This window comes from Atractosteus spatula, chromosome 6 (genome assembly GCF_055471065.1).
Source record: "Atractosteus spatula isolate fAtrSpa1 chromosome 6, fAtrSpa1.hap1, whole genome shotgun sequence".
NCBI lineage: Eukaryota > Metazoa > Chordata > Actinopteri > Semionotiformes > Lepisosteidae > Atractosteus > Atractosteus spatula.
Window position 1 is genome coordinate 30,420,903 of NC_142711.1, and position 20,343 is coordinate 30,441,245.

Consider the following 20,343-nt stretch of genomic DNA (forward strand, 5'->3'; position numbering starts at 1 on the left):
AAAAGTTATCATTTCTTTTACAAAAGTATAATTTGTTTTCCCCAAAATATGAAAAAAAGCTCACTATCTCATTATTTTTATGTGCTTCATTTATCTTTTTAATTGTGTTCTAATGTAAAAAAATATCTATTAATTTTATATTTATAAATATATGAACTCATTCTAATCAAATTTGTTAACCAAGATACAATATATTTTTAATTTGTTTGGTTATTTTAAAAGGGCAAAGGTGTTTTGCTATCAGAAGACAACTCTCTTTATGAAGGGGAGTTTACTGAAGATTTGCAGCTGAAAGGAAAGGTCAGACTGAGTATAATATTTTTTTTTATTTTTGTAAATTTTTGAAGCACATGGGGTAAATACCTCCACCCTTACTACTAATACTGTTGCACATTTGAGGGATAGCTAAACATTTGTACTTCCCAGCAGAATTGCCTTATTCTGTAGGTTCATTACAGGGGATATTGTCTTCAGTGTTTATGCAGCTATCCTTGGTCCTTGAAGCAAGTAAATATGGCCAACACATTTATCTTGGGAGTGGTACTGATTGTTAACCGAAAACATATATTTAACAATGACTGGACCGTTCCTAGTGAGGACATAGCCAGCCTTCTTGGGGATGGCACATAAAGAGGAAGTAAGCCTCAAAAGAGGATAAAAATCGTTTGTCTAAGAGCAGACCATAGAAGAGAGAGGATCTACCATCATAATCATCAAAAGTATAGTATAGTATAATCATCAGTCTGATTCTTTCCAGATATTCAGAACTTTGGAGGAAACCAGTGCTCTTCATAGAGATTTTTTATTTTTATGTATTTTTGGGAAATTCTTATTTCCTAGCTGTGAAATTTACAGGCTAGATTCTCTCTTGGTCATTGTTAAGTAAACAATGAATTATAATCTCATTTATTTATTAGCATTGTTTTTACAGTGAGATTTATTCTTGGGCAGGTTCCGTTTGTTTAATTGGATCCTGGTTCCCTATTAGCCTATCAAGCAGGTTTGTTTTTGTTGGTCTTTTTATGTCTCTGGAAATTATGATTATGAAAAATCACAGGCAGTAACCATTCTGTGTTTTTAATTTGTGCTTTATTATAAATAAATACATGTCCTGTATATGTTTGCCACCTGGTTGTTACTCCATTACCAGGCTGTGCCAGAGAAACTAAGAGCAGTGTATAAAATGTTTTGATTCAATATAAAGGCAGGAAGTGACAAAGCATTACACAAAAAGTGAGTTCTTTTTATTGTTAGGTACAGCTCTACACTATGACAGTATGTATATTCTGTGTGTTCCTGAGTCCTAATTCCCATAAACCTAGAAAGATCAAGAAATTTGCTACTATAATTTAAATGCACAACTAGACACCCTAAACAGTCTAAAGGGAGAACATCCTAAGAAAAATTACTACTTCCCAAACCTAAATCTACCTCTTTAAATCTGTGATGCTCACCAGTGAATGGGAAACAATTTCCCGGTTCTAACAATGTGTCACTAGTCTGAGAACAGTACACAGTTCCACAGTACAGAAAAGCAGAATAATCTAACATAAAAAAGACAGCAAACTATCCTATAATAATGATCAGATAACCTGAATCAAGGTGTCTGATTAGAACAAGGATTGATGGATGATGATGATTCTTCACCTCTTCTATTTTCTCTTAGTAATACCATTTGAACATCTGTGTCTTCCCTTATGCTTACTTGCCTCTTAGCAAGCCTAAGAGCCTTACTAAGCCTTCTGAGTAGAGATAATCTCTAAAAATGCTGAAACTCAAACTGATCCTCCCCCCATCATAACATTAACAATATAATTACAAAATGTGAGATATGTAACTGATATTCTGCACAAAAGCAGTAAGACAACAGCAATAACTACTGTGCCTTGCCACTCAAGCATGCAGTACTGTATATATTTCTGACCTTAAGTCTGATCTAAAATTGAATGATATGAAAGAACAAATGTTTAAATCAGAGACATTTTGCTTTTTAATGTGTGACTGGAGGAAATTGATTACATTAACTCCTCTGTGGTTTTTGTTACTTGACACTGATTGATTTTTCTTCTCAACATCAAAATACAATCTGGTCTGACATCCCTTTTAGAAAGCATACTATAGATGACAAACCACTAAAATGAGAAAACAAGCCTAAAATAATTTATTTGCATTTGTTTTTTTAGGGGAAGCTGACATTTTCAAATGGTTTCACAATAGAAGGCACTTTCAGTAACAGGTTTGGAAATGGCCTGCAGGCAAATGGAGTTCTGAATACGGCAGGCAATGATGACATTGCAGAGGCAGCTGCTCAGCTGTAAGTGAATATATATAAACATATGTTCCTATGTTTTTCATTTGAAAAATATGCTTAATGTTCCAATATATTTGGTCAATTAATTCACATTCTGGTTGATCCACAAATAGGATGCAAAACCATCATAATTTCTTTAAGTCTGCTTACTTTACAGTTTTATAATTCATCTTAGAATCTTCAGTCTTGTACATTTATTTCAAGATATATTACTTTCATCGATATTTTATCCCACTATCCAACTATCTTTTAACTGAAAACCATTTTCAGGTTGTTTGTTTTGTTTTGTTAATATTAAGTACACAATTATATTGTGAGATTATTTCAAGAAATGCTGTCTGATTTTATCTAACATGTAGTTTTATTCCCAGTTCATGGCAGTAACACTTTTCAGAATTTTCAAGCAGAAAAAAAGAACATTTAGACATACCGTTGGGCCTAGAATACAAGTCTAAATAATACCCAAGCCTTCAATGACCCTGATTCCAATTTTAAGAGTGCACCATTCTATCTCTGCTACAGAAAATAATTTATGCTCCCTGAAAGGCTTAAAGAAGACTCTCTGTAATAACCCCAAGATGATTGAAAATAAGCCTTAGGGGAAGGCTTGCCCAACAGATTTTTTCAAAAATGACTTTAGAACGATGTAATCAAAAGTTTTAGAATATTAAAAGGAATATATAAGCAGAATTTCCATTTGCTACTCTACAATATGCAATGGAAAGAGAAGTGGGCTGTCTTTCTATGTGCTCAAGACACCAGTGAACTCACTTTATGTACACAAATAATTGCTGAATAATAATTTCTAGAACAAGTCTATCATAATAGCCATCATGTAACTTTCTATATTTACCCACTTAAAATGAGAATCTAGCTGCTACCTGCCATTTGTTGCTGCCCAAGTTTACCATAAACATAACAAAATTAAGCTAACTGTGGAAACGAGCTCCTGCATTACATTACTGTGGTATTTCATGCTCAGACCAGGAGTTTGTTACATTATAAATGTCCAATTCTACGTATTAATGAAGAGTTTAATATCTTGTATATTTAAGACAGCTGGGACTGCATGGTTTACCAGTGAAAGAGAGATGGCCAGGAATCTTTGAACCCTTTGTTGAGTACCTGCGTGCTGGCTCCACAGATGAGTCAGAGGAGGCTTTCCTTGGTTTCCATACAGAAAGTGGCAGGTCACTGAGAAAAGCAATTAGTGATAAACGGGCTGCTCAAAACTGCAGTGAACCAACCATAACTTATCTTGCCAGCAAAAGGTAGGTTCCACTGGATAAGCTATTAAAATTGTATTTCTAAACAATAAAGTAAAGAGATTTCAGACAAGAATAAACCCTTATCTACTATAAAGTTGTAATGTGCAGTAAGTGCTGTTTCTTCATTTACAAGTGTCGTCTAATGGTAAAGTATAAATGTAAGAAAACGTTCTTTAGATGGACTGTGACATGACTCAGTTTATGCTCATAGGTGTCCAACATCAACTTGATAAATTATTGTTGTTAGTGGTACCGAAATCAAAACCTTGATGGCATTAATGGTGTTAATTTTTACTCTGTGTTGTCACTGGAAGAGCATGTGAGGGATATCACAACACCTTGCTCCACATAGGTAACATTCCATGGCTTAAAGCTTTGAGTATCTGACCTTAAAATATTGATATATGTCTTTTTTTTCAAATATTTGTTACTTACTAGGGTAAGTAAGGTACTAGAGAGAGTCCAGCATTCTGCAGCTGATGCAATAAACTTCTGCATTAAGACATTACTCCCATCCTCTGAAAATTGGACTTGGTCCCTGTAAAATTCAGATTGTACTCTGTGACATTCTATTGTTTATCTGTAAATCACTGAAAAATCTTGCTCTATTCAATTTTAAGGATATACAGTACAACTTCCATATAACAAAATGCAGCTCATGAAGACATCAGTTTCCTGCAGCAGTGCCCTCCCAAATGAACACAGCCTGTCACAAACATATTATACCCATTTAGAGTGCACTACAGACTACCCCCCTTTATTTCAATGAAATAAAACATATCCATCTTAAGGAGCAAAAGTCACATTTTGTAGTCTAACCTTAGCTATTTCTTAATTTGAGCCAATGTGCTGTACGGACACTGAGTCTGTTCAATCACCCACTTGCATGTTGACTCTGAAGCTAACATAGTAGGAGTAGTCAATCCCACCTGAAAACTAATGACACAATGCTTGATTTGATTTATCTAATAACCTTGTGTTAATGTGTACACTTTTACTGTCTCTGAAATGTCCTAACTGCTTAAACTAGCATTGACACTCAGATCTACAGTAGCTGATCTGCTAAACAATTATACCCAATATATCCAAAGCTGTGGTATAACAAGACACAATATGTTATATCGAGGTTGCACTGTGTTAAATAAGCATTGTAAACTATTAATCTAATCTTTTAGGCCTTCTTACGCTACTAAAGACAATGCTCCATAAAACAAGTGATAGAGCTTTTTTTTTTTTGCACAGCACAACATCTGTAGAATCCATTGCCAAAACTATAAGAGATCTACAAATGTAAACATTTTTTAAACTTCTTTAAGAAGTTTCACAGGAAAGATCTAATGTATAATTTGGTTTTACTTTGGGTTTCTCTAAATTAATAAGATGTGCTGAATTACATGTGCTTTGCTTTTTCATGCCCCTTTGTTTAAAATCTTTTTGGAGCTTCTACAATGTTGGTAATCCTACTAATTATATGCCATCTGCTAATTTCATTAGTGTATTCACTGTACCAGAATCTACATATATTAATATACATCAAGTAAGAACTGTGGTCCTAATACAGATTCTTGTGATGCACTGGTAATTAATTAAACCCTAATTTGAGCATTCACCCATTATCTGTACTCCATCTCCTATTATTTAACCAGCTCTTCATTCAAGTTCATGCATTATCTTAAGTGCCTACTGCCTGCATTTTGAGAATTAACCTTTTATAAAGAACATTAAAAATGCCTAATTGAAATCTAAATATCTTAAATATTTGGTTTGTGTTCATTCTTGCTACTGCATATTAAAAGTTCTCTAACAGACTTATCATTTCTATATTGACTACCCCATAAAATCCTATTGTCAAATAGATGATCCATTCAGTTCTAATTATTGTTTCTATAGCATTACAAATGAAAGAAGTAAGAATTATTTGTATATAATTACTGTTTAGTTTCATTGCCTTTTATATGGATGGGTGCTACATCATACTTTTTCCCTGTCTTGAGTGAATGTTGGAAGATTTTTTCTTATAGCCTAGAATAATCTTTGTTGTTTCCATAATGCACAACTGATAGAATTCCATATATCAATTGATATAATTCTATCACAATTAATAGAATTCCCAGAGCTATATCTTAAGTGCACTTCCTCTAACAACTCTTAGTACTACTGTCTCTTCTGTACTAATATTATAGTATACATACAGAAACTTTGCCTTACCTCATCCTGAAGTGTATTATCGATAACTTTCTTAGTAAAGACCTGAATGAAATAGTCATTTAGTACATAAGCCATTTACCTTTTTTTAAATATTTAAAACATGATTAGATATAAAGGTGCACTTCTGGTTATGCAATTTGTATAGCAAAATCAAGGATTTGCTTGTGAGTTCCACAATGGCCATTTATCAAAGCTGATCAGTATGCAGGGGGTTTCTCCACTAACGTGTTCCCTCACCCACGTGGGTACTGTGTGACCACTGTACACCCTCAACTCCAGAACTAATGCAGAGATCAGCAGTCATTCCTCATACCTATGCTGCCAAATATACACATTTGGAAATGCCCACAGGATCCAAGGGAACAGTAATAACAGGGAAAACATGAAACAGTAACAAGGAGGAGCTATTTACAATAACAAGTTCTTTACATCTTTAAGGCACCATGCCTGTTACATTCATTAACGCTGATTTCCAGCATTGTGCCTTTTAATAGTGGCTATTCTGGGAAGTCATAAAATATGGAATTAATTAGGAATAACAGCCAGCAAGCATGGAGGAAAAATAAAACTTAAACTTGGCCTAGTCTGGCTTTGGTGCATTAGCTATGTGCTTATATTGCAAAAAAGCTCATGTACGTTTATTGTTAAAATGTATGAATAAATTGTTTCCATTTTAATAGAAAATGTGGAGAACTGCCAGTGAAGAACATTGACTTTATAAAAGACTTAAAAACATTACAAGATGTGGAGCAGCTACAAAAGTACCTGGAAAAGGTTTGAAAATGTTTTTTTTTTACCTTAATAAACCTATGCTGTTTGTAAAACTATTACAGAAAGACACCTGTAATTCTAGAATATAGGGTGTGGTATTAAGGGTGATGGGTTGCCCTGACAACCACAGCTGGGGAGGTTAATTTTGGATGAGCCACAGCTGCGGGAGTCATTTAAGAACATACTGACTAAACCTACTCTTCCACTGTTTCAGTCATTCCAGTCCTCCATGCATCCTTTGGGAAAGCTCCTCCAGATACAAGTCTTCGTGTTCCAGGCCACTTACTCTGGGATGGGAGCAAACAAGCACTTAGTGACCATGGCACAGGAAGAAGTTAAATACCATGCTGAGAAAATTCTGGAAATTATCATGTGAGTAAAGTGAAAAACAGGAGAGCAGTACTTTTAGTGTCTATAAATTTATTTTTCCTGTTTTCTAACATGGGAGCACCATGCTTAAAATCCAACCCCTTAAGCCTCAACATGTTATGATATATAATGTTGCCAGAGCACACAGTTCCTAAGGAAATTAATCTTCCCAGAGTTTGCATTGCAAATTTAACAAAGGATTAAAATGTAAATGATTTTTTTGTGAATGTTGCTATTAATAAGACACATATTTGCAGAAAAAGTAACTTTTAATTCAACAATATGTATTGCTCCTGCAGTGAAGTTCCCCATTACTATTTCTGTGGCATACGTGGACAAGTTGAAGGATTTAAGGTGTTATTTTTTCTCTTAAAATTACATTTTTTTGCATCATGTTTTGTTCTTGGTCATAATGTAAGGTCAGACTACAGCATTTCTGAAAATACCTAATTAACGTAATTATATTCCATATATGTAAACATAAATCCATCATGGGGACTAAACAGACCTTCATATACTGTATATGGACATTGATTTACCGATGTTATTAAATAAAGAGTCTCAATAAGTCTCTGATCCTCAATCCACAATATTTGGTTCGGCTGATAACAAAACAAGTAAGGTGTGCCAAACGTGTGGGCATGTAAGGTGTGGGCATACATATTGACATATTTTTCTTCCACATATATATATTCCAATCCCTCCTGCTGTTTCCTGGTTCTGATATTATTCTGCCTCCATAGTGCAGCTGGCATTGTGTAGATCAGCAGAAAGTTTGACCATTAAACAAATCTGTTGCAGGTACCAATTAGTGCTGGCAATTTAGTTTAATTCACAGTGAAGATTTTCTGTTTTGTGAACATCTCTGAGCAGATCAAGAGCTCTAGGTAAACATTTTGAAGAATAGTTCAAACATACAAGCAAAGTAAAATAAATAAATGATGAATTTAATCATTAATATGTGTTCTGTAAAATAATTAATGTTAAAATCATCATGAATAAGTAACTGTATAAATAATATAAACTGTATTATTAGAAATTCTGAATGTTTCAACTTGACATTTTTGTTTTGCTTTTTGTTTCAGGGATTATATCTCCTTGTCATTAACAGGGGATTCACAAGATGAAGTCACAAGGTATTTTAGAGTGTTTTTAGTGGCTGTTTCTGATTTTGGATTTAGATTTTATTCTTCCTCAATAAACTTTTAAACATTACTAATTACAAAATCTAAACATACTTGACTTACTGTAAGTGCTATATAATGTTTCTCTCCATTAAAAATGTCTTATATATTTTTGTTTGTTTTGGGCATTTTGCCAATTTTAAACCATAAGAAGTAAAATGATAAAATAAGATTAGTGTCAGCAGTTACGTTGACCAAGGTACATCTATTGGTATGTAACTATTTCCATGAAACTTGGATTATCATTTTCATATGTTAAAGTATTCTATTGAAGTATTCTGTTCAAATAATATTAAATATTTAAATGGTAAAAACTGATCTTGTAGTTTGGATCATTTATAACATTGTGGTTGTTAGGCAATGAAGTGTAAGATATGTTACATCCTATCACACTTTTTCTTGTATCTTTAGTGTCTTACCTTGTCACTCACTGCTGATTTCAGTTCTACAGTACAGTCATATAGCTCACATACAGAAGATCACACAGAATGTGATCTACACTGTAGAATAAGCCAAAAATGTCTTGTTCATTTCCTGCAGGAATGAACTGAACTGTTATACTCTGGTCTTGCCCCTGATCCTGCCTGCATTCTACCCTGAGCTCTCAATGCTTTACATGCTCTGCCATGAAAACGATGATGCCCTCTATTGGCAGGGTATTGTGCACCTTGGCCTGCTGTCAGATACAAAGCTGTTGGAGTTCCTCGATGTACAGAAGTGAGTTTTATTTTGTCTTTTTGTTATTTTTTTTTTATTTTAGGTATTATTTACGCATCTGGTGAACACTTTAATCTGGTAAACAATTTAGAAGCAAGCTCCTTAGCATTGTCTTGTAAATACAAATTTAATACATTTTTGTATTAATACTTTATGGTGAATAAAACTGTACCATCAACTCTTAATTCTAAGGAAAATGTTGAGATCTTTGACAGAACATATACTCAAGGGATTTTAATATCTTTTTGAACCAACTGACTGAAATCACTCAGAGGAGACAACGGTTTTTGACAACAATCTGACTTCTTTCAGTACTGCTCCAGTGCCTGGTGTTGTAATTTTTATTCAATTACATGCATATTGGCTGCACATGTTTATGTGATGATCTTTATATTTATATTAGAAGTTTAATTTTGTAGAGTGAAGGCACAAAGTCAGTAGTTAAGAAACTCAAGTTAGTGATTTGTGACTGAAAATAGATATTTACTGCCATCTACTGTTTGACACAACTCAAGTTTCAGCTCTAACAGCATTTCTCACAGAAAACTGCAGTGGAACAAAATTTTTATTTGAAACAATTATGTTGATCTGTGTCACTTGACATATTGGACAAATAAACATTTAGCCTAATTAACGCTCACAGAGAAGTCTATGTTTTGGAATTTCAGAAGATCCCTTATGCTATACCAGTGATTAGACTACTATTACTGAAAACAGCACACACACTGAAACAAAATTATTTGTGGTTTCTGCGGTTAAAGACTTATCAGTAGTGCGTAACTCCTTTAAAGTGTTATGTATCTGTCACTGAACAATACAGCTACCTGCACTATTTTACAAAATAAAAATTTAATTTAAGCTTGGAATTATGGAAAAAAATCTTTATATCCTATTTTACTTGCACATTTGATAATCAGATGTACAGTATTTGTTGAACTTATTCATTGCAACATTCATTTTAAATCTTCAATGGAATGCATCCAAATTAGTTTCAGGGTGCTAACAGAAAATACAATCTGACTTTTATGCTTCCATAAGTTAGAGAAAATATGTGAATTCTTATAAAAGAATAAGCACACAAACATTGCAAGGGGATATTCAATATTTTTTCCCCAAGGAACCATCTTCCCGAAGTGAAAACTTAAAATGCTTAAAATGTGTTGCCTTTAAGTCTTGCTCTTCTGACCTAAGAGCCCTACATTTTAAGAGGTCCTTTAAATAGTCCACCGATCAAAATCTGTTTTCACGTCCTATTTCAGCAAAGAGCAATTATTCCTTTTTTTCTCGGACGGACATTTGATCTAGAGTTTCTATAAACCTCTTTTAAGTTTCTTTTATTTGATATTATATATTTTACTCTTTTTTAAAAAAAAAAACATTCCCAAGCTACTGCAGTCTTCCAACTAACCCACCTAAGCGCTGCAACTATGCGTTTTAAACTCTTAGAAAAATAGGGACCAGATGTGTAAAGCATACTTGAATACGCACATTGAAATTCCTTAAGAAGCAATCAGATGGCTGAGACTTAGAAAACAGACGCCCTCTAGTGGCTTTAAGTGACAGTAAGAACCACCTTGCCAATTTCTAGTGTCCTCTTTTTCAACTTTGGGAACTGTGGTCACTATAAATTAACACAAATTTATTTAATATAACAACACATTGTTGTTTTTAATGGGATTTAAATTAGATTTCCACACTGGTGAATTGTGGACAGACTATTTGGAAAACAAAATCGCTATTCCCTTTATCTGCATTGAATTGATTGTAGACTGCAAATTGCTATTCACTGCCATCTAGTGATAATACAAAGTACCTGCATTTTTAAATGTTTATTTTAGTAAACATTTAAATACCATAAATTTAGTCTGGAATTTTCAGGAAGATTTTTAAAGTTTTGCAGTGAGAAAATTACATTTAAAAAAATCAAGGGAATGTATATTGAAGTACAACAAATATATTTACAAAAATATATTAGAAAAACAGGTCACTTACGCTACACATTTATGTATCCTTTTTTATTTATGTTGTTTCCTTGCTTTTATTTGTGGTTAGCTTTAAACTTACTGTACTGTAGTGTAGGGAGTTGTACTGAGATGGTACAATCACACATTTGAGTATCTTTTCTCCTTTAGGTTTTATTTGTAGGTTTCCTTTAGGTTTCTAGATCTGACATTAAAAACTGCAATAGGAGAACTCGTGGCCTACATCTTTGCCTTCTTTCCTTGTCTCCTCTGATCCTGGTCTGCTCTCATTCTCAAAAGTTGCATTTCACTGTTAGGTCTCATACTACTGTGAGTCCCCCACACTACAAGGCAAAATGCTAACCACTGAGCCATCCTCAGATTGAGCAAATATATTTGTTGATCAAGTTATATACAGTAGTTTCTTAAATTAATATGACCAAATTAAGCATAAGAATAAATGCCCTTTCAACAAGACCAGATTTTGACACAAGAATATTAGGTGCGACTATGCCCTGCTCTAGTAATGAAGATTGGCTGCTCTCAGCATTATCAAAGGAAAGACCATGACAATATAATTAAATGTTCTGCTACAAAAATCTGCAGACTATTCCAGTGAAACCATGAAGAACTCATTTTAGACCGCAGTGGCTTTAGCATGAGAAATTTCATGAAGAAATAAACCATACATTAGCAGGATGGCTAGCTTTTTTTCTGTGTAAAAATAATCTGTATGTTGAGAGACCATCAGAAGTAACACTAAGAACACAAAGGTTGCTTAGAGGAAGTAATAGTAATGATGTTATCTCCTTTAACACCAAAGTGCCTTTGGTAAAATACACTACATCTCACTGCTCAGAAATTAGTTGACTAGGTTCTTGACCCAAAAATGTGTTCTTTCAGTTTCTGCAAGCCAATCCAGAAATTTCCATTTTTCAGTAGGGCAATGCAAAACCAGTGCTAGGGCTCTGAGTACAATGGCACCACATTCAAGGAAACAATATTGGAAGTACAGAGCTAGCTAGTTTGCCATCAACAGAAGACTGCACAGGAAGACTGGTAGTCATATGTTAATGTTCAGGGGGGTCATACCCAATGCTAAAATTGAATGTGTGCTACAGTATGTTTCATACTGAATACTTATATTTTCATTTTTGCTCACATTTGTTCACGTTTTTTATTTTGTTTAATTGTGTTTAAAACAAATGTATTCTGTGTTAATTGCACTACTCAGTCCTAATGGATTAATTATATTAAATAAATGTATTAACAATTAAATCCATTATAAAGTATATTTATTAATACAATAAGTGTTGTTTATTTTGTGTGTCAGTATGTATAGTATTTGATTATAGCGCATGTACTTCTTTTAACAGTTATTGACACTGTTGAACTAATCAATATTTTCCTATTCAGATGCCAAACATATTTTTTTAAATAGTCTTCGAAGTCAAATATAGTCAAATATATAAATATTTTTATTATTTAAAAAATATAGTACAAGTGTAAAATAATCTACATTTCAAGAGAGAAGGGTGCTTGAACATTTCATATTATGGTCTGTTAATTTTAACTGTGTCAAAGTAACTAGTACTGTACTGGAAAGCATCTGTTTTGTGTTATACTCAGAACATTCAGCTAACTGTAGTTGATGAAGATGAGAATAAAACTTATGTTGTATCTCTTATAACAGACATTTATGGCCACTCAAGGACCTCCATTTGACTATTAATCAGGTAAAGCCCACTCCTATTTTCATATAATGTAATATTTTTGTATTTAATGCTAGAAAATAATAAAATTAAAGACATGGTAAGTAATGAAATAGAACAATAAAAACTGTTTAAGCCATACTGTACAATATATGTTTATCAAATACCTAATTTCTATATTTATTTTAATGTTTATACCAAAAATGTATTGCTATACATTAATTTTCTGTATCAGAATAGCATTATTGTTGTTTTACCATCAAATATAAAATTGGATATTTAATGTAAATTGAAACCACACAAGAAAGTTCCTGTCTTGATTATCACATCCTGTTACAGAAAACAAGGGTCGGCCTTTGACATTGGTCTTTGTCAGTGTTAACTAGAATGTAAGAGATTATTTTCATATTAGATGAAACATTTAGTAGAGATGGCTAATTGGGATAAAAGAGGACACTGGTGTGCATTTTAGACGAGTTTCGCTTGCGTTTTCTCTGTAAGCTCCCATAAATATTATGCGATAAAATGTATTTACACAAAGCAAGCTTTCGTTACTTATCAGGTGACATTATGTTTGAACAAAGTATGGTGTTTAGATGATGGAGCAAAGCTGTGACTTGTAAATGCCTTTTGCTCCCTTTATTCTATTTTAGGTAATGGTATTCCATTACACATACTCCATATTTTATCATAGAATGTGCTTGTTAACATTTTTCTGGCTTATAATAGTTTTAGTGGGTTCCTGTGTTTCAGCTTTCTCACAAATGAGATGTAACTTTCCCTGTGGTTATTTGTTTCCTTCACAAATCAATGGACATCCATTGATTCCTACCCCCATTATTATTTGACAGAGAAACTCCCCAATGTCTTGTGATGAAAAATTACAAAGAAAGGCATGTGTTTTTATAAAAATATAATTGACTTAACAAACAATTTCTTATGCACTTTAGAAGTGCAGTTGCTTGTCTTTACTAAGCAGAAGAAAAAACCTTGTCTTCCCCAGAGATATTCTCTAGTAAAGGACCAGTGTTTCCTTTCAGCGATTGAGTGTTTCCAGAAAATAAGGTAAATATTTAAGCAAGGTGCCTCTGATAATATTTCAATGCTATTCTCTTGCTTGAACATGAACTTTGTTTGAACTGTTTTCAAACTAAAATACATTTGATTTATTTAAAATTTATTTCATTTTAATATAACAGAAATTGTTTTTATATATTTAAAATGTGCTTTCTCTTTCATAGAGCTAAATGTTTTTGTGGGCCTTAAACTCAAAATCTATGATGATATACTTTTGCTTTCGCAGCTGCAACAGTTGCTCAGTAGCTTTTTTGTTGCTGGTAGTTTTTTGTTATTGAAACACTAACCATTTGAAAACTACAATGGAGAATTTATTTAACAAACAGATATGAAAGAAAACAGAACTTTCCAGAGACTGGAAGAAATGGGAGAGAAATTCAATGTAGTGCACTAATACTATTCAAAAGCTTTTATAAAAGAACAATAGATTTCACAACACTATAAAAATATGCAAAAATGCAATCATGAATGAATAAATAAAATCCGGTAGGCAGAAAGTAATGGTAAATGTCCTTTAAATAAAGTTTTTTTACTTTTTTCATGAAACAATAATTGATTCTTGGTTTCATTAGAGAGAGAAGGAATCAGTAAGATTGAATTTTGCTTTTATGTATCCTAACAGCACTACAGCAGACCCTCGGGAAAAAATGGATACTCTTTATAAAACATTTGAGGAGATTGAGAAAACAGTATCCAGGGTGCTGAATCAGGATTACAAACTGCCCATGGATGACCTGTTGCCTCTTCTGGTTTACGTAGTTTCCAGAGCAAGGTACATTCAAATTAATAATGAACTGTTAACTTGTTGTTATCACCTTCTGACATTAACCAGCCTTTCCCTCTGATGATAAATGGGAATTATATTTTAATGTATGATAGTTTAACTCTGTTATTAAAAGAATCCACTGAAAGCAAATACATTCACTTACTTTTATATATTGGTATGATGAGAGTGGCAATTTAAAACTGTTCAATTGGGTACCAATGACCAATAAAAGGTATAATTTACATAATTGACAGTTACCATTTTTACACAAATTTAGGAGTAGATATTACTAATCTTAAGGCAAGCACCTAGTAATTAAGTGTTCCTTTAATCTAATGCACTTATTGTTTAGAACTGAGAATATATATTTTTTAATTTTTGTTACATCTAACTTCCACCAAAACATCTGGTTGGATATGACATCATGTAGCTCTTTTTCATATTCATATTGATCATTCTGTGACGATTACTGTCAGATTTTTAGCTGTGTCACTACATGCTGAGACTCTTCAACAATTACTTCCAGGACGCCCTTCCACATTCTACTTGTTCATATCCTATCTCAACACATTTTTGCACTAGCCTTTTCTTAATCATCATTCATTATGGTATGTTCCCAAGTCACCATCTCTATACATGATAAATTCTCTACTCAGTCAACCAAGTTGTACTTTTTGTATTGCGTTCCTGTCCAGAAATGTACAATTTTATTATTTCCTTTCAAGTGTTTATTTACCGAAAAATACTGCAATGCAAAACACACACTACAAAAATACAGTAAACTAAATATACACTGTAACTGTTTCTTCAGGGATATGTTGTTTTTTTGACCTTCTAATAAACATTCTTCTATGAAGAAAAAACATAGGTGTATTTTGCTCTTTTTAAGAAGTTTCTTTAGAAATGTGGTTACTCTTGTCATTTGTTACAGGATCCAGCACCTGGGAGCTGAACTGCATCTCATCAGAGACATGATGGACCCTAATGGTGTTGGTGGAATCACTGATTTCTTACTAACTGCACTGGAGGTACGTTGCGTAGATTTATTGTGATCTACAGTGTTTAAAATAAAATGTATGCGATTGGATGGAATAGACTTTACAGTTTAAATGAAACTTGTTATTTTAAAAGGGGAATGTTCAGTGGAATACTATTGCTATTACTTTTCAAAATAATTTTTCAATGTTAAAATCATTCAGATTAACTATTTATGGCTACTTATGCTATGTTAAATTAATAAATACTGTTTCTATGTTTCCAGTCCTGCTTCCAGCATATCCAGAAACAAGAGATCAGGCAAGGTCGGTTCACAGACTCAGTCTGAAGATCACCAAATGACAAGATACCTCAATATCTTCTTAAGATCTCATTTTGAATCTATGATAAAATAGCAGTTAATGACAATAAAAGTAAGCTCCAGGTTCTTAAATCTTGCACTTGTTAAGACAAGATAATGTATAAATCTGTAAAGTATTCTGTTGTAAGATCTATGCATGTTGTCATTGGTGAGCGTTACCTAATGCTCAGCAATGCTTCTTCTACATACAGTATTGACATGCAATAAATTATGCATGCATCCTGACAAAGAACTGCATAGTACAAGATATTGACAGCAGGCAGCATGTTACTCAAGCTTTTTGTGCCATACCACAATACATTAGTAAAACTACAACTTACGTCTTGTAAGAGGTATAAAACTTGTAAGTGTAATAAACTTTTACATTGGGTGTTTTACCACAGGATCCATACAGATCTGTTTAGTTTAAAATGTATTCTTCATTATTTAATGTTTACTGCTTAAAGGTCAAGTTCTGAAATGTATTTCCTCTTGTCACTTGCCACTTACTGTATGCACTAATGAGCAAGTATATCTAGCAGCCCTTACAGGCCTAGAGTGTAGATAAGATAATATACTGATGGAAAAAAGAAATGCAACATTTTCTGGAATGAGAATACTATAGTTATAGCTTACTGTATATGTTACGAGACTAAAAGGAGAACCCCTTGCAGGTCGGTCTCATTAGGAAAGTGGAGAAGGCGAATGATTCCAAAAGGGCTAGGCAGAGTTGGTATTCAAAGCAGTCACTAAGAGATTTAACTGTAGCTTCCAACGTGGATCGCTAGTTGAAGCCGAGCTCAGGAGACAGAGGGGACTGTACAATACCGAGCACAGAGGTGTGGACTGAGACGGGTTTAAATAGCAGGTGAGGCGTGGAATGTTGATTGTTATTTAACGATGTCCTGGTGTGCCCATAACATTATGTAATTTTACAAAAAATTGTCAATTTGTTTTATGCCCTCTGACCATCAATACAGCTTGTTCAGTGAGGCATTGCAATTTGCCAATCACACGAACGCTCGTTAGGTGGACTTCTACCCAATGAGGTCCAGGTGGAACAATGCCTGATCAGGTCACTTTTAAAGAGGCCTTAATTCAAAGCTTAGGTCACTGCAAAAAAAGGCCACAATTAGTCAGTTTTCTGTGCATTCCATGATGCCTCTAGTGTCACCAGATGCAAGGAAGAGGGCCAAAGGCTTGCTGCAGGCAGGCGTGTTATGTGCCAGTGTTGCCAGACACTATGGAGTAAGGCGCTCCACTATGCCCCTACTGCAGAGAAGGTTTCAGCAGACCGGCAGGACAGATGATCGTCCAAGATCTGGTCACCCTCAAGTGACCAAACCAGAGCAGGACCAACACATCAGAGTGGTCCATCTGAGAGATCGTTCCAGATCTGCCACCTGTACTGCTGCTGAAACTGCCGGCAGACACAATGCCCGCATCAATGACAGGACAGTGAGGCTCCGTGCTGCTGGCCTTAGAGCAAGGCGACTTGTCAGAGGCCCTCTGCTCACACCTCCTAGATGTCACACCCAACTGGCTTGGGCCAGACAGAGGCTGCGATGAACTCATCAGCAGTGGCATCAGGTCCTCTTCACGGATGAGTCACTCTTCAGCCTTGGAAGGCCAGAATGTGGAGGAGGAGGTGTTGCATTTCTTTTTTCCATCAGTATATTTGCCATTTCAATTTCTTAACAATTCTATGGAAGCTTATTAGCATTACAAATAAAAATATATATTTTTAAACAAGAACTATTTCCATTTTTACAAGATAACACTGGGTTAAAAAGTTCACCAAATCGGTGAACAATATTGTTATTGTCAGTCAATCATTGGATCTTTAAGCACAAAACCTCACAATCTTTTAGACTATGCTTACATCAATACATTTGAATTTAGAAGTACACAGAAAAATACAGAAAAAGTGTCATTTGAAAGGGAAAGAAAGTATTTCTGTTTCCATTTGCACAGACACGAATGTAAAGAGATAGGCGAATGCCAAACAAAAAGAAAATAATTTCCATTACAGCATGTAATCCGTTATACAGTTTGTTCATTGATGGCTTGCTGTTTACTGTTACCAACAATAACAGTTACAGGAAGCAAACAGTAGGTATATGTTTTATTGTGAAGTCATCGTAAATGCTTTCCGTGCAATGTTTAAAGAGAAAATGCTAGTTTCTATGGAACAACATTGCATATATATTGCAAGAAATTAATATGGTAGGCAATATTGTTCACAAATTACTTATCATTTTTTAACACAATGTTATCTTGTATAAAAGCAAAAAGTATCTTGTTTTAAAGCAATGTTACTTTGTATAAATGCAAAAAAGTTTAAATGTAATACTATTTCTATTTTTTTTCTCCATGGCGCTAATAAGCTTCCTCACAATTCAAGTGGCTTTTAAAAAAGTGTACAATAGAATATTTTAAAGCTGGTTTATAAAATATTTTTATTTCTATTCTATTTATTTTTTACTGAAAAGTGCTTGCTTTTGGAAGTAAGAGAAGATGAAAATAAGCTGAAAAATAAAATATATTTATAGAATCAATCCATGCCTAGAAGTAAAAAGGTCAATTGTATCATTTATTTTCTTGTGGATAATAAAGGCAGATTCAAGTACTCAAACCAATAATGATGTAAATAAATTTGAAACTACAGGATATACATAAGTCTTTTCAGACTTCATGATTTGATATATCATTGTTGGCAGAAACTCTATGAATATATGCAGAATATTTGCAATTATGTATTCTATCAAAACTAGGACTGTATTCCTTGGTATTGATATGTTCAGAGAAGTTAACATATATAGTATATTAAAAATTGTGCATTCCTACTGAGACACCAATTGCTATAGAACCCAGTGTGGGGTGTAAACAGTTAAATTAATCTAAAATTTCAAAGAGAAAATCAGGTACTGACACCAGCTTGCCTTGCATGCTAATTGCAAAATTATTTTATTTTAGAGAATACCAAATGATAACAAGTGTACTCACATGGACTCTTTGTTCTCAGCACAGAAAAGTGGCAGTGTACTGAACAAGGCACCAAACTAAAAAGAAGAGCAAATATTTATTTACTAGAATAACAAGTACACACAATGTTTACTACCATCATTTACAATTATGTATAACAACTGTGAGTACCTTAGCCTAGCCTTTTTACAGAACCAGGAAATGGATCTGAACTCTGTAAATAAGACACAAATACCTTAAAGGAAAAGGGGAACCTTGTTTAGAAAATAAAAGACTCCACTCCGGACGAAATCACTGCCTAGAGGGGTGGTAACCAAAGGGAAGCCTTTATCCCTTCACCAAATACTGTATGAAAATAAAGAAAGATTTCTTTTACATGGTGCAGACCGCAAAATGGAAATTAATAATCCCACAACTGTAAGACAACAGTGCCTTTCTTACATTCTAATAGTTCTCTCTTCAGTGCTCAAAATACCAGATTCCCACAGCGTAGCCTGCCAAAGGAGGAATACACTTCCTGTACAGTTTATTTTTATGGTGGATTTTAGAGCTCTCTACTTCAATCCTTTTTTCTCTGAGAGTGTGTGGAGTCCAATTTATATTGTATTTGGGCTTACTTTTGTTCTGTTCCAACTGGTCATTTTTTAAAACCTACCTGGCTGCCTTAATTGATAAGATCAGATAAGGACTATCTGTGGAACTCCAAATAATCTGACCCTAATACTCCAAAGAATGCTTATTGTTGTACCTTAAAGTACTGATAGGTGTTGCACACAACTATCTGATACATTCACACAAAAAGGTAACTCCTTAAAAAGCATTTAATAATTAACACTGAAGTGGGTATTGACAAAGTATTTATAAATTATAAAAATCTGACTTAATGTAATAACCATGCAATTAATTATTAGTAAAGATCATGTTATGGATTATAGGGAATTCAGAATGACAATTGCAGCTTCTGTACTGAAGCACTACCCACAAAACTATTGTGGTTTTTGGAGATTTAGAAGCCATATCACCGAAAAGGTGACTGGGGAACAAAAAACACTTTTTTGCAGCCACATAGAAATGCAGCTATATTCATCATCAAACTTGTTCCTTCAATGCTGCTGAATTATATATTTCTGTATGATGAATCACAAAGATTTTCATTATATGCAATGCAAGCACATCATGGGGAAATTATTACAATCAAGTCATTTCACTTGTACCATACATTATGTTCAGTGTAAAAGACCAAACTTTTAGAGGTTAAAGGTTATAAAGCTCTGGCACATTACACATTTTCCTGCATAGAATGATTTTCTTTGTGGTCCTATAATGTTCATCAAGAGGAAAAAGCAATAAGAATAAAGAAAGTTATTTTTTAAGACAACTCTTGGTTTTTGTACAGTGTTTGAGTGGAAAGTGATGCTGAAACCATTTTTGTATTAAAATATAACAGGATATGTTATCTAGAAGAAAGCAAGCCATGGTAGAAATCAGAAAAGGTCAAGTTAAATCAGGTGAATTCTGAATACAATTCTGTATACTGTATGCTTTGGTAATATTAAAATATATTTTACATATCTAATTAAAAATGCACTCACTGGTAATTTTGTCTGTGGTTGTTTCTTTTTTTCTTTTACATTATATTTCTGTTACAACCAGGCTGGAAGCGGCTCACAGCCTGACA

The 20,343-nt window shown here is 33.7% G+C and overlaps 1 protein-coding gene across 2 annotated transcripts in view; it reads left to right on the top strand.

Annotated features, from left to right (window-relative positions):
- LOC148832742 (ALS2 C-terminal-like protein) overlaps positions 1-20,263 on the top strand; it is a 52,791-nt gene extending 32,528 nt beyond the window's left edge. For both annotated transcript variants that reach the window (XM_088919578.1, XM_088919579.1), the window contains 12 exons: positions 223-300; positions 2,184-2,314; positions 3,367-3,582; positions 6,468-6,561; positions 6,773-6,930; positions 8,013-8,063; positions 8,652-8,828; positions 12,483-12,525; positions 13,505-13,566; positions 14,201-14,350; positions 15,276-15,372; positions 15,606-20,263. In XM_088919578.1, coding sequence (XP_088775704.1) covers positions 223-300; positions 2,184-2,314; positions 3,367-3,582; positions 6,468-6,561; positions 6,773-6,930; positions 8,013-8,063; positions 8,652-8,828; positions 12,483-12,525; positions 13,505-13,566; positions 14,201-14,350; positions 15,276-15,372; positions 15,606-15,668 — 1,320 coding nt within the window. In that variant the 3' untranslated portion in view covers positions 15,669-20,263. The remainder of the gene's footprint in view (positions 1-222; positions 301-2,183; positions 2,315-3,366; positions 3,583-6,467; positions 6,562-6,772; positions 6,931-8,012; positions 8,064-8,651; positions 8,829-12,482; positions 12,526-13,504; positions 13,567-14,200; positions 14,351-15,275; positions 15,373-15,605) is intronic.
- The last annotated feature ends 80 nt before the right edge of the window (positions 20,264-20,343 follow it).